Consider the following 15,451-nt stretch of genomic DNA (forward strand, 5'->3'; position numbering starts at 1 on the left):
TGTATTATATATAATAATATATATTAATTTAATTATTATATATATTATATATTATATACTATATTCTATGCTATAAATTAGGAGTTACTACTAAACCACAAAAAGACCTGTATAATTTTGTTTTTCAAACTTTAGTTTTAAAAAGTCTATTGGAAACAGAGACACCAAGTATTCTTACTCTTTCACAGACTCTGAAACACATAAACGTTTAATATGCACATAAATGTGTTCTCTGAGCAGAAGGGGTTTGAAAGGTCTCATGATTTAATGTACCACACGTCTGATGTGGCCCTTAAGTTTTGGGGATAGTCTGCTGTGGGCATGCTTCTTGGCCTTCTTACTTTTCCTCCCACAGGGAAGGTTAAATACAGCTTTGTAACAATATGAATGAACCTTGAGTGCAGTAGTAACTTTAAAACAAAAGTCAAATTTGCTCTCTAGATACTTTATAGCAAGGTCATATGGTTTTAATACATGTAATTTAAACGTTAATATGATTTGAAATTGATTTTAAGTCCTATGAGGAAAGGAAGCCTTTTCATTGTAGGCACAAAAGTACAAATTTAGCAAAAGAAAAAGTCATCTAAAGAAAAGTCTATAAATAAGGGTAATTGAAAAAAACCAACAGACAAACACACACATAGATTATAGAAAAAAATGACAATTTGCAGGGTTCCAAAAGTGTTTAAACCACAGTATTACACATAAAATTTGGAATTTGAAATCACATTTATCAGAGTTTTGAAGAATTAACCTCTATATTTAGAAAAATGTCAGGTAAGTTTCACATGATAGCTTTATTAACTTCCAAGGGCATGTCTTTTGAAGTTAATTAAGGAGAACCTAATCCAACATTTATAACAGTGTAAGTTAAAAATATATTGCTCTAACTTACCTTGAAATACATAAAAATAAAAGTGGGATAGATGGATGGATAGATAGGCAGCTAGGTGATAAAAAAATACAGTAAATGTTAACTACAGAATCTAAGTTAGAAATAGGTAGAAATATATGGGTATCACTGCACCATTCTTTTGATTCCTTTCCATGTTTTAAATTGTTCAAGTGTTGGGAACAAATGCAGGCCTCCATATGGAAAGTATGCATTCTATTTGTTAACTGCCCTCAACAAACAGAGCAGTTTCGGAGTGTGTCTCTCTGCTGGGATGCACTCACCTAGCCACCCGGATCCCGAATTTGGTATGCACAGGTCTGTCTCGGCGCTAGGCAGCACGAAGCCGACGACAAACACCTCCACGCCGTCCGCCATCAGGGCCATGCCCAGGACAAAGAACAGGGCCCACTGAAAGCGGCCATGCCCGCACTCCTGGATTATCAGCTCGTACTGCTGGGCAAGCTCCTCCTCGTCAGCCTTCCTCTCAGACTCCAGCTCCTGGCGGTCCTTATACTCATCGCCCTTGGGCTGCCCTACTGACACGATGCTGTCCTTCCCTTGGTTCATGTTGGGGATGCCCTGATACTCCCCTTCGTAGATTTCATCATCTTCATCGTGACCCTCAGTAGCTTCACTGGAGCCTTCATCATCATTGGCCTCTCCATTATAGGTTTCCGCTGGCGGATAAACCTCATCGTCCTCTTCCTCGTCTTGGAATCGACTGTAGGACCTCTGGGTGTATTCATCCTGGGCCCGGTCCACTGCTTGATTCACCTTTTTTACAGTCTGTTTCTTCACCTCTCTGGCAATGTCCTTGGCACCCTTCACCAGTGAAGTCCTATCCTTATACGAGTCTTCCATCTTATCTCAACTGATGGCCAGTGAGAAGGTGGGAATGTTTCACAGACTCTGGTCAGTGGTTCAGTCCCAACAGCATCATCCACTTTGAGTTCAGAATGGAACTGCAAAAGAAGAAAACCCACAGAAGATATTTATTATTTGTTTTGATGCCTTTTCCACCATCTTGGTCTCTTTTCACTGACCCCACAGATTAACATACAGAATTAGCTTTTCCTTTCTTTTGAGCACGCTGTCTGTTGGTTCTCTACTCAAGTGCCATCAGAACTTGGAATATTTAGGGTATTGCTATTATTATTACTGTTTTGTTTTTAAGGAACTCTGTCTCCTGGGTAACTCTGCATAAAATACACAAGCATTCCCCTGAAAACACAATGAAATATCTTGCACCTTTATAAGTACATCCAACATATTCTGAAAGTGCTAGAAAGACTCTGAGAAAAATAATATTGCTTGCAGGTATATACATATTCTGCAAAGGCAAACCCAGAATAATAAAAGAATCCAGTCTGACCTCATTTCCTCACAATTTGAAAAAAATGAAAACAAAAAGTGCAAGCAAGTATCCCTACATATAATGCTATCAAATCACATACAGGCACATCTCATTTTACTGTTCTTTGCTTTACTGCACTTTGCAGATACTGCATTTTCAACAAATTGAAGGTCTGTGATAACCCTCAGTCAAGCAAATCTATTGGCACCATTTTTGCAACAACATTTGCTCATTTTGTTTCTCTGTTACATTCTGGAAATTTTTGTAATACTTCAAACTTATAAATTATTATTATATTCTTTATGTGAGCTGTGACCAGTGATCTTTGATGTTACTACCATGACTTGCTAAAAGCTCAAGTGATAGCATTTTCAGCAACAAAGTATTTTTAATTAAGGTATTATACATTATTTTTTTAGATATAATGCTATAACATAGTTAATCAATTACAGTATAATATAAACATAAATTTACATGCATTGGGAAACCAAAAATTTTGAGTGACTTGCTTTGTTGCAATACTCACTTTACTACGGTGGTCTGAAACCAAACCCATAATATCTCTGAGTTATGCCTAAAAATATTTATAAAACATGCTTCCCCTCTACCTTTTTTGTATCTCCTTTCAATAAATGTAACAGAGACTCACATGGCACCCAAAACAGACAATGAGTATGTCCCCCCGAGTTAAGGCAGTCGTATCTGTAGGAAATTGGCAGGGTTTGTCAAATGACTTCACACACACTTTGACAGTCATTGAACTAGAACACGTGGATTGTCCAGTATGGATGTGCCATTTCAGGGTCCACCCCCAGGCCAGCAGGGACAGGTAAGCCAAATGTGGTATCCCTTCCCAACATGCCCTGTAAGAACCACAGGCTCTGTCCCCACCGTCTTCATCTCTAGACACGGTCTCACACACGCGGGTGCACACACTCCGTCCCGCCTTGTCCAACTGCAGTTATCTGCTTCCTTGGACACCAGAGTCAGCAGCCTCCCCTGAGCCATCACTGGGTTTCTTTTCTCACAGACAGCCCCTCTGTCTTCGCTCATTACACCCAGGCTGACTTCTTTCATTTGTCTGCTGAGTTGTCCCCTCTGGTGGCCAATATCAGGCCCACCTTCTACAGAAATGATATGAAAGTGGAAGTCATTCTCCTGCATCATTCATTTGCCAAGCCCCGCGCTGCAGCAGCTCTCTGAACACTGATTTATAGAACGGTCATTTTTACTTGGTTCTTTTGCATCCAGCGTGAAACACTTGGTAAGTGGCTATTACAAACATACATTTAAACTACTCATCCAGACATGACAAACAAACTTAGCAAAAAAGACAAAAAAGAAGCTTATTTATCAATGAAATGGGCATCATTACTACCAGATACCTACAAATGGCTAGTAGGCAAAACAGAATCATGGCTCTGCTCAGGCCTGTGTCTTGGAAGATGAAAAAATGAAATGAACATAAAAATGTGATTATAAGGCTTTTTTTTTTTTTGCCAAATGTATTCGTGAAGGATGTTCCTGTTTGTTCTCCCTTATCTTTGGGTTTTTTTTTTTGGAGACCTGAGAGGTGGGGGAGAGAGAGATGGAAGGATCCACAAGAGAGCAAGATGCAAAGGGAGTGGGAAAAGAGGCTGAGGATGGAGCACTCTGAAACTGAAGGAGGAGGCAGGGAAAGAGGGGAGAACAATGATAAATGATGCTGGTAATGGAGAAATGTTTCCTACTATTAAAGCATCTCACACAATAAGTAAAGCCAACTGGTCTAGCAACCATAAACAGATGATTATATCAGACACAGCACATCAGCTGCTTCCTGGGCACAACAGCACCAAAAACACCATTAAAGGAAAAGAGTGGTGAGTGTGAAAGCAGAGTCCAAGCCCCTGTAACATGCTACCGTGAACAGCCTGCCTGTTAGTAATGGGAAGCTTCTACAATTGCTTCTTCTAATACAGTAATTCCCTGGTGGCTCAGATGGTAAAGCGTCTGCCCGCAATGCGGGAGACCCGGTTCGATCCCCGGGTCGGGAAGATCCCTGGAGAAGGAAATGGCAACCCACTCCAGTACTCTTGCCTAGAAAATTCTATGGATGGAGGGGCCTGGTGGGCTACAGTCCATGGAGTCACACGACTGAGCAACTTTTCACTTCACTTTCACAATGTGACTAAATGAAATCAACTCTGAATATTCATTGGAACGACTGATGCTGAAGCTGATGCTCCAATACTTCGGTCACCAAAGATTGATGGCAAAAGGAGAAAGGGGTGGCAGAGGATGAGATGGTTAGACAGCATCACTGACTCAATGTACATGAATGTGAGCAAACTTTAAGAGACAGTGAAGGACAGAGGAGACTGGCATGCTGCGTGCCGTCCATGGGGTTGCAGAGTTGGACACGACTGAACAACTGAACAATAACAACAATAATGCATTACTCCAAACTAAAACATATTTTAATTAATGATTAATGTCAGAAAGGAAGGAAATATTTTATATTCATAACCATCCACACTACAAGCAGAGTTGATTGTAAACAACTAGATACATCTTACTGTTTCATATGTCTGAAAATGGTGATTCTCAAAAAAGCTTAAAATCATTTTTATTGAGGTATAATTTACATTCAATAAAATGCTCTATTTTTATGCATATTAAAAGAATATAGTCCAAGAGAGTTGACTGTACACCATGTACTTTATGTTTATTCTGGCAAGAAATGTTTGTTGAAAGGCTTATTCAGCATGGGTTTCAAACCTCTGTCCTTTATATTAACAGTCTACAAAAAAAGATCAGCATCCTGAGCTCCAGATTTTGGTGGCCTGGAGCCAGGCTCTGGAGACAGCAGAAAGATCAGAAGATGGACATAGCCTTGTAGAAGCTCTACGTATTGTGTAAAAACATCCACATTGCTACTTTATATAGCCTAGCCTTGTGAAATAGTAATGATCTTTGAAGGTAACCAGCATTAAAATGCACAACCCCCTATCTGCAGTGAGACAGCATTCTGAAAAGAAGATTTTGAGAAAGAGAAGAACACCTTTTGAGCTAAGGAATAGATACTGACCCATCATCCCAGCCTGTCCAAATTTTTGACAGCAGACTCTAGTTACTTAAGGATGCCTCTTCCTCTCCAAACTTCTGAACTTATGTGTATATTCCCACTCCTCAAGGGGCAGGTCAAAGGCCACCTCTCTCATGAAGTTTTCCTTTTATTTTTTGCTTAAACTATCACAGATTCCCAGTTCAACATGGCCGGTTTCCTCCTGACATGCCATCTTGTCTTCCCTTATGGTTGCCCATGAATGCTGAAGCTGAAGCTCCGATACTTTGCCCCCTGATGAGAAGCGCTGACTCATTAGAAAAGGCCCTGATGCTGGGAAAGATTGTAGGCAGAAGGAGACGGGGACAACAGAGGATGAGATGGTTGGACGGCATCACCGACTCAATGGACATGAGTTTGAGTGAGCTCCGGGAGTTGGTGAAGGGCAGGGAAGCCTGGCGTGCATGGGGTCGCAAAGAATTGGACACGACTAAGTGACTGAACAACAACAATGAATGCCATGGTCTTCCCTATTGGAGTGCCAGCTCCTTGAAAAGAGGAACCCGGTAAACTAAAACACTATAAAGCAGCATTAATAAATGAGGACACAAGCACCATAAGAGGGCCAGATCTCTAATTTCCCACTTCATGAGAGTTGTCTGTGTTAGCATCGCCCCAGACTGCAAGTGGATCACGTAGTTCTCCTAGGTGCTGTGAGAAGGAAAAGTTCTACAGCCAAATCAATTGGGAAATTGCTATTTCTGACTTCACATATTCTTTTCCAGGAGCGCCACAGTGCAAAGCTTGTTATAAAGAACTTTGTGTAAATGTGTTATCCAACTATTTCCCAAATCTTCCTAATAACAGAATGCCCCTACCCTCAAAATGACACCAAAAAAGCAGCCTTCATTATACACTATGAGAAATACTGTGTTAAGATAAATACCAAGATCCTTTAAAATTCTAATGTCTCTATTATGAAATATCATAAAACTCAGTAATTGGAGTTAATTGAGGGAAACAGGATAAAACCAGAAAGTCTATACTAAAATAACATTTTTAAAATGAAACAGTGTTTCTTTCAAGTTCATAAAAAACAGAAACTAAGTTTTCAAAAAGTAATCCTTATGATTTTTAAATAGACTATCTACAAAAATAGAGTATTTAGCATACCTGCATATTTTTGAATAAGTCATCCAAAGAGCCAGAAAATTTTAAGTATGTTTAATATTCCTTTTATGCAATTTTGACACAATAAATTTGCTCTATGAGGAACAGCTCTCCTAAGCCAGGATAAACTCACCCCAACAGCTGTCTAAATCTCTTCAAATTTCACAGTAGTGAAATCTAAAGACTTTAACCAAATAACAAACCTGCTTATGTACATGAACTTTTCTGAAGGTCCTAGACCTCTTGTTAGAAAGAATATTCTTGAGTCAAAGTGAGTAATACTCTCTTAAGGAAGTATCTGAATTTAATTTAATACAATAATATTCTTTCTGATTGCAAAACTAAAACACACAAGAAATAATTGGAAAATTCAGAAAAATGACAAAGAATAAAACAGTATGTATTTTTACAACCCAGAGATTCCTACTTTCAATCTTGAAGCCATGAAGATGCCTGAGCCTGTGATTAACTTAAATCTTATGATACACATACATTTGAAGCCCTTCTCAGACTACTCTATTAAATCTAACTCTTCAGCTATTAATTTTCCCATTCACTGGGTTAGAATATCTTAAATAGTAATAGGACTTCATTACATATTTAGTAATTCTTGGCTGTGAGCAGGAAACCCCCAAGAACATTCAAGGAAACTGTGAGGTCAAAATAATTTTCTTAACAATAGAAAGATGTTACTGAACTTTTTAACTCTCAGCTTTTCAGGAGTGTATAGTGTTATTTTCCAGAGGCAACAAGCTGTGTGACGACATCATTTCCCAGAAGGTTAACAGCTTGTGTACTTGTAGTTTCTTGTGTTTTAAAAGTTTCACAGTTTTAAAAGTTTCTTAATATGGTAAATATCAATAATACAACCTACAAAAATGAAAGTTCATTAGTCTTTAATAATTGTTTAAGAGTGAACAAAGGGTCCTGAGGCCAGATCAACAACTCAGAGCTCTGGTTCTACAGGAATCCTCTCCTGCTTGGACGTGGGGTTGTGGAGGCTTCCCTTTAGAGTTTGCTTGTCTGGTTTTTTCCTATAGGCTATGGCTCAGTTGGTAAAGAATGTGCCTGCAACGTGGGAGACCAGGGTTCGATCCCTGGGTTGGGAAGACCCCCTGGAAAAGGGAATGGCCACCCACTCCAATATTCTTGCCTGGAGAATTCCATGGACAGAGGAGTCTAGTGGGCTACAACCCATGCGGTCACAAAGAGTCAACACAACTGAGCAACTAACACTTTCACTTTGAGCTTTGAGCTGCCTCTGCTAGAGCCCCATCAGGCTCACAACGATATGAACTAATTTTTCCATCAGTAGCTCAGCTCTAAATTTCCATATTTGCAGAGGTATGGAATAATGTGGTAATGTGCATCACTGTGGTAGATCTTACTGGGAATTCCTTAGGTTAAAGAGAGGGCCTAGTTTTGATGACATTTATATTTATCACATTGTCCTTCAGAGAGGTTGTGGCCATGTAATAAATTCTAAACACATGTAGGAAAGCTCCTATTTCTATTATTTTTGCCAAATTAGAGAAAACTGTGTTTTATCATTTTAAGTTGCATTTGATTACTAGTGAAATTAAACATCTCTTTCTTTGTGAAATCTTTATCCTTTGCCCATTTTTGTATTAAAGTTTATAGTGAATTCAATGGTGGCCCCCAGAAAGATACAAAGAAGAACTGTACAAAAAAGATCTTAATGACCAAGACAGCCACAATGGTGTGGTCACTTGCCTAGAGTCAAACATCCTGGAGTGTGAAGTCAGGTGGGCCTTAGGAAGCATTACTACAAGCAAAGCTAGTGGAGGTGATGGAATTTCAGCTGAGCTATTTCAAATCCTAAAAGATGATGCTGTTAAATGCTGCACTCAATATGTTAACAAATTTGGAAAACTCAGCAGTGGCCATAGGACTGGAAAAGGTCAGTTTCCACTTCAATCCCAAAGAAAAGCAATGCCAAAGAATGTTCAGGTTACCACACAATTGTGCTCATCTCACATGCTTGCAAGGTAATGCTCAAAATCCTTCAAGCTAGGCTTCAATAGTGTGTGAACCAAGAACTTTCAGATGTACAAGCTGGATTTAGAAAACGCAGAGAAACCAGAGATGAAATTGCCAACATCCACTGGATCATAGAAAAAGCAAGGGAATTCCAGAAAAACATCTACTTTGCTTCACTGACTACACTAAAGCCTCTGACTGTGTGGATCACAGGCCTCTGCTGCTCACCAGGGGCGCAGAGCCTCCCAGACACAGCAGCAAGAGCAGCGGCCACAGGTGGGGACTAGCAAGGAGCGGACTCTGGGAGGGATGACGAGGGAGAGGTCGGGGACAAATCACCAAGGCTTTGAGACCACAGCAGGGACCTTAAGTATTACTTTAAACGGGATGGGTTCAAAGTAGGAGATCTAGATGAATATAGCTTAATAAAACCCTGTTGGTTTAATTAAACACTGGAAATACTTTTTTTTTTTTACTGTATCTCATCAGCCCCACTCTTTCACATCTGCTGTGATCTTTATTCTGACTAGTCATTAGATCATGAATATGACAACTGCAAAATAAAAGCAGCATTTATTAGATGTCTTTGAAGACAGGTTTGAGGAAGGAGGAGGACAGCTGGAAGATAAGTTCCTCAGTACAGAGTCATCAAAGAGAAAAATTCAAGTTGTAGATGTTCCATGTGCGTTTTAAGTCGCTTCAGTCATGTCCAACTCTTTGCAACCCTTGGACTGTAGCCCACCAGGCTCCTCTGTCCATGGGGTTCTCTAGGCAAGAATACTGGAGTGGGTTGCCATGACCTTCTCCAGGGAATCTTCCCAACCCAGGGATCAAACCTGTGTCTCTCGTGTCTCCTGCATTAGCAGGCAGGTTCTTAAGCACTAGCACCACCTGGGCCTAACAACGACCTGTGACCATTTACCCTTCTCCTCCACATTCAGTCCCTCATCAGACTCATTACAAAGCGAGGCTAATTTCAGTTTCCTCTGCTTGCCCATCACCGGAATTAGGAAAAGAAAAAAAAAAATAGACCCAAACAATTTATAAAAGTCTAAAATTGTATGTTTAAAAATTGGCTATAGAGCCAGTCAAATACTAGAGTAAGGTAATTACTTAGACAAAAAGATGAATCACATAAGAGAATCACATACATCATCTCAGTGGAACAAACACTGGGTCATTCCTAAAATCATACAGAAACTCCACAACGTCTCTTGAGCAAATGGGTGTCCTAGGCAAATTAGAATGACCTAAATGATTAGATATAAACAGTCACCTTTTTTGTGAGTTAAACACACACCTGGGTTTCCTAATAGCTCAGTTGGTAAAGAATCTGCCTGCAATGCAGGAGACCCGAGTTCGATTCCTGTGTTGGGAAGATCCCCTGGACAAGGGAAAGGCTACCCACTCCAGTATTCTGGCCTGGAGAATTCCATGGACTGTATAGTCCATGGGGTTGCAAAGAGTCGGACATGACTGAGCGACTTTCACTTTCACACTGGGTTCTAATACCGCTTTTGCCACTTACCACTTTTTGTGACACTAAGCATGTTATCTGTGTTCTTGACTCCTCAATTGCATTACCCATAAGATGGGGAATAAAAATGCTGTTGGGGGGGGGGGGTACTAAACAAAATAACATCAAAGGGTAACACTTGGCACATGGTACCTTCTTGGTCACTGCTGATTTACTTGGAATTAAAGAAGAATAAAACAATGTCATTTATAATATAAGTCACTGTCCAGCAGGAAGAACGCTGGCAATTTCCTGTTTTGAAAGGAAAAATGACCATTCAATGAAAGTTGCCTGCGCTCTTCTCCAGCCAGGAGCATGGGCTGGGGAGTCCTCAGGGCTAGCAACTCTTTCAGAAAAGACTCGCCCTGGGTGTTTGTGGCTGTTGCTAAGACATGCACCAAGGTTTTGCTGCAAGGCAAGCTCCAAAAAGAATGGCTGTCTTCCTGTCTCTTCTTGCCCTTTCTGAGCGAGTCAGGCAATGTGATGCGCATATTTGCAGTCTTAATACAATTCAAAAGCAAGCCGGCCTTATTCACAGGACACTGATAACAGCAAAACGCCCTCTCTTGGCCTCAGCTAGCTCCCTTGGATGTCAGCAGGCAGGGGACAGACCCGGCCCACCCAGGCTTGCACCGTGCGCGCCTTAAGGCCTGGAGATGACCTGTTTGCTCTTTCTGCCGCGCCCATGCTTTGCTTCATAAAGACTTCATTTTGCAAGGTCCCTTGGACATGGTTACAACAGTGGCAGCCTTTCTTTACTTCAGCACCTCCCTCGGAGCACAGGCTGAAAGCCCCAGGGCATCACCCCGAGGGACCCTGAACTCACTATTCCCGGGGCTTGCGGTCTCCAGAAGAGAGACCCCGGGGACCTCCTCACCGCTTCCACCCGTGCTCTGTGGCACAAGGCAGGGACACTTTTGCAACCAGGTGTCTTTACAAAATTTTTTTTTTACAAAAAACAAAACCTTATCAACCAGGTGTCTTGGTACAAGTCCCCACAGCATGATTCACGAAGCAAGAGGACTGTTCTATTGACCGACTCAGGATTTGACGTTCGCCTCTTGGTACAAGGGACTGCTGCATGCTCAAGGCAGCCCCAGCAGAATGGGCACCCTTTTCTGTTTTCCAAAAAACATCCTCTTATGTGGTCACTGGGGAAAAGAGTTGCTCAATTAATTCGCACACAACATTATAAATAAGTGTCTAAGGAGGTCCTCTTTGAATTCCTTGGTTCAAGAAAATATGTAAATTGTGGAATTTGGGTGGATAAGTTAGATACTGGGGGAAAGGAGGAGTTCTTGATCTAATCCTCCCAAGTGGGCTAACTGAATTTTCAACCAGTGTATGAGAATAGACATGGGCCCAAAGCAATAGTCACAGGAAAAGTCAGAATTCATCCATCCACCCATCAGACCACTAGGTCTTTAAACAAAGAATCTGTGGTTTGGTTTGTCTCCTAATCTTGGTGCCCAAAGCAATCCTGGACACTCACTTGTTCACTGCAACCAATAGCTATTTCTCATGTGCTCAATAGAAGGGTCCAGACTCTCCCTCGACTCTGCATACAGAAACGAAAGGCACAGCCCCTCACCATCAAGGAATACGGCCAAAAATCAAACATATAATTGGCTGACAATGTGATAAAAGCTATGTGCTGCCACATGGTATTATGATATTATGGGATAGAGCAGGGTCTAAACTGAGTTAACCATGCAAAGATGGACAGGCACAGCATTCACAGACCAAGGACTTATCCGATCAAAGGCCATACTATGAATTCATTATACGCTGAAATTAAAAAAAAAACAAAAAACACAGAAAGATGTAGTGAGGGCCTTTTGTACACCTGCATCTGTGTGCAGAATACAGGTGCAGGTGTGCAAACCAAAATAACAAATAAACAAAAGTAAAAGCAAAAATGGATTTCCAGTACCTTCTCTGTCATGCCTCTAAGGCCAACAGTCAAATTCAACCCTGACCATACTTGTGCAAACTAAAATGTTTTGTTTCTCCCACTAGCCTTTTGAGGTCTCACCTCTTCAACACTGTTATCTACCACAGGTTAGCACAGGGAGGAAGGGATATGAGTACTTTCATGACTGACAGAAATACATGATCAACATCTGTTTATACACGTTTTCCAAAATGCATTCCAAGAGATATTAAAAAGTGTTCCTCAAAAAGAGATTTTATGGACGAGTAAGAGGAGGTTAGTCACTTCCCTCCACTGCCTGTTACCTGATTCCAGCCAAAATCCCATCACACCTGGACACTGCAATGGCTTCCTCGCCAGTATTCCTGGTTCTACCTTTGCCCTTTAGGGCTCTTCTCCACAGAGCAGCCAGAGAAATCCTTTCCAAACGTAGGGCAGGAATAGCACTTCCACACCAAGAGCCCCAAGGGCTTCCTCCTTACTTCCTTCATTTCTACACAGCCAGGCCTGCCTCCTCTCTGGGCTCCTCTTCCATGTACTTCCTTCTCTCCACCCAGCCTGCTCCAACAAGCCAGGCTCTCTTCTGCCTCAGGGCCTTTGCACTTGCTAGTCTCTCCGCTTGGAATACTACAACCTCCCCACCCATCCTATCTCATCACAGATCACCTCCATGTAGAGCTACACACGTACTTAGTGCCCCCACATTATCATGTTCTGACCTTTATGCTGTTTTTCTTATCATCTATCACATCTAACAATGTACCATATATTTTTTATTTGCTTATTGTCTGGCTCTCCTCCAAAACGCTAATCTCCATGAGAAAAGGATCTTTTTCTGTTTTGTTCCGGCTCAATTCCCAGCATGCAGAAGAATGTCTGGCATGTTCCAAAATCATTTGTTAAACAAATCAACGAATGGAACACTAAATGAAACAGAACTGAATTTCATTGTTGCTTTCACAGATCTTCTCAGAGCCTTTCCTTGGCTGGCACACATGGTGTGCATTCTCCCTCCAATAAGAGGAAAGAGTATTTTCACCTAAACTTGTCTGACCCTGCTGCCCCAAATGCTACAGAAGAACCATACTCCAAGACTAGTCTTGGGGAACCCTATTCAGGGTTGAGATGCATCTGGAAAGAAAACATTTTTTTCTGGTGCTGCCGAAAGGAGAAGGCTCCCTCGAGAAAAACAGAGAGGACTTTTCTTGCTTTCAAATGCAATTTCCACAGCACAGAAGCAAGATGAACACCAAGGCTTCTCAGCAGGATTCCAAGAAAACAAATTAATTTCCATGTCTCTTGGCCTAATCTTGGGAAGGCAAATTAGTCTGATGCTCTGCTGTTCACACAGCCTATGTGGTCAGTGGAAAGATGCTTGCCTTTGTCTTCTAGCCTCCATCAGCAGCGATGGAATCTAATTATAACAGTCCCACAGGCCACACTTCAAATGGAGCTACAATGCTGGAAATATTCAAGGTGAAGGGAGGTCGGCAAAACACATTTCCTTTCTAGAAGAGTGCCTCACTTTACCCTCTCTCCCCCTCACTCATGTAATTCACAGGTAGCGATTTTAAGTCTTCAACTTTTTTAAATTTTAAATTAAAACCAAAAATTTTTGGCTGTGCTGCACAGCATGTGGGATGTTAGTTCCCCAACAGGGATGGAACACACACCCCTGTATCAGAAGCTTGAAGTCTTAACCACTGGACCACCGGGAAAGTCCAAGTCCTCAGCATTCAATCATCACCTTTGCTCTAGTCACAAGGAATCATATGTGATTCTTTTAAGAAAAAGAGGTCTAAATTCTTAACAACAGGGCTAGATAGAAAAAAAAGAGAGAGAGAGTCAGTTGAAAGAACGTATCATTTAAAGGGCCATTAAAGAAAGAACTCCCAGGCCAGGGTAACATTAGCAGATGTGTGAGTGCCTGGGGTGCAGAAGCGGAAGGGTGGGAGAAGGGTGCAAGAGAGGTGAGGTGGAGGAGGGCTTGCAGCCGCTTCCCTCTGGATTCACCCCCTGCTGGGGCTCCAACCCACACAAGTAGCTGGGATCCAGGGCATACTGCACTCACAAAGGGCCAGAGCAGAAGGAGGAGGGAAGGGTCTTTCCACTCGCCTGTTTGAAGGCGTGAAGGGCTAAGGCTGAGCGTGAACTTTACCTTCCAGTGGATTTTAAAGCAATGCCAGCCAGTAGGTGCGTGAACCAGATTTTGAAAGATCTGTGATGAAAAGGACAAGTGACTTGGGCTTTAACAGAATATCTGGGCCATCTGGGCTCTGAGGATCTGCCCAATGTCTCTGAAAAGAAATAAATAAATGCAGGAAGTAGATTATTTCCTGCCCCAACCCTTACCCCTACCCCCCCCCCCCCGCCCCCGCCCTCCGCAAGCTGGAAATGGGTTCATCTCTTCTAAATTGAAGTTTTTACTTAAGTGAGAGCTTTGGGTCCTAATGATTTAAGGCTCTCTAAACAAGCAGAATCAATCAGGCTCATCTGCTCCCTTCACCCGTCTCTTGCAAGTTTCCTCACCGTGCATGATAAGGAATCTGCAAAACAGGCTTATTCAGCTCCCAGTCCTTGCCTTCAGAAGATGCGTTTTGGTATGTACCCTGTATAGCACATCAACATTTATACAGTAATTTCTCATTGGACCCCTGTTTACCGTCACCAGGGAGGCCCATACTTAGAGCAGCTCTATAGATAAAGGTTGAGGTTGAGGTGAGGGCTGTACTGGCACTAGCTGGTTTCCATGAAGCCAAGGCTCCGCATCTTGCTTAAATCCTGTTCTCTTTCATCTACAAAGTTGCACCAGACCTCAAACACAAGACCTTAGCACCTCCTCACCAAGCAGGCACACTTGGCCTGCTTTCTGATATGTGTCACCCCAGTCTGGCTTGCCCCATTCAATTTCTTCGTAAAATGCACAGAAGGAGGTAAAGTTGAGATCCACTGAGCTCCAGGGCTTTGCCAGGATTGCTGGGCTGCTAGGATGGTTTGTGCCCCATAGCTCATTCAGGCACACCAGCCTCAAAGCCCTGTGACCCATCGGAGCACAACTCAGACACCCTTCCACAGCTCTTGACTATCCAGTTCCAAATGTTAACTCCACAAATCCTGAGGTCTGCTAAGTTAGATCGATAGTTCACGCAGGAACGTGCCTTTGCTTGAGAGAGTGCCCAGCCTTCTGACTTCCCAGGGAAGTAGAGTAATTCCACCCAAGCAATGCTGCCAGCGACGCTGCCCTGCTGGAAATCTCACGCCCCACGCCCTGCAGTTGCAGAGCATGCCCACGAGTGATACTCTGTTCCCTGGGTTTCAAACAAAGGGCACCTCTGTGACAAGCCCTCTAGAAAACACTTTGCTATTTAGTAAGGAGACACCAAGTACATCTGTGAGTTGATGAAAAATACCGTGGGCGGTCATTCTTCTGAAGAATAGATGGTAACAACATGGAACCCCTAATTCTTATTCTATTTCTATGGAAAATCAGAACTGAAGTCATCGGGTCTTGAAATCTCTCTTCTGGACACAAATCA

General features: G+C 42.1%; 1 protein-coding gene across 1 annotated transcript in view; it reads right to left on the reverse strand.

Annotated features, from left to right (window-relative positions):
- Positions 1-15,451, reverse strand: part of SV2C (synaptic vesicle glycoprotein 2C) — a 215,612-nt gene that overhangs the window by 167,110 nt on the left and 33,051 nt on the right. Inside the window, exon 2 of the mRNA XM_061158144.1 lies at positions 1,177-1,857. Coding sequence (XP_061014127.1) covers positions 1,177-1,756 — 580 coding nt within the window. The 5' untranslated portion in view covers positions 1,757-1,857. The remainder of the gene's footprint in view (positions 1-1,176; positions 1,858-15,451) is intronic.

The sequence above is a fragment of the Dama dama genome, chromosome 12 (assembly GCF_033118175.1).
Source record: "Dama dama isolate Ldn47 chromosome 12, ASM3311817v1, whole genome shotgun sequence".
NCBI classification, from domain to species: domain Eukaryota; kingdom Metazoa; phylum Chordata; class Mammalia; order Artiodactyla; family Cervidae; genus Dama; species Dama dama.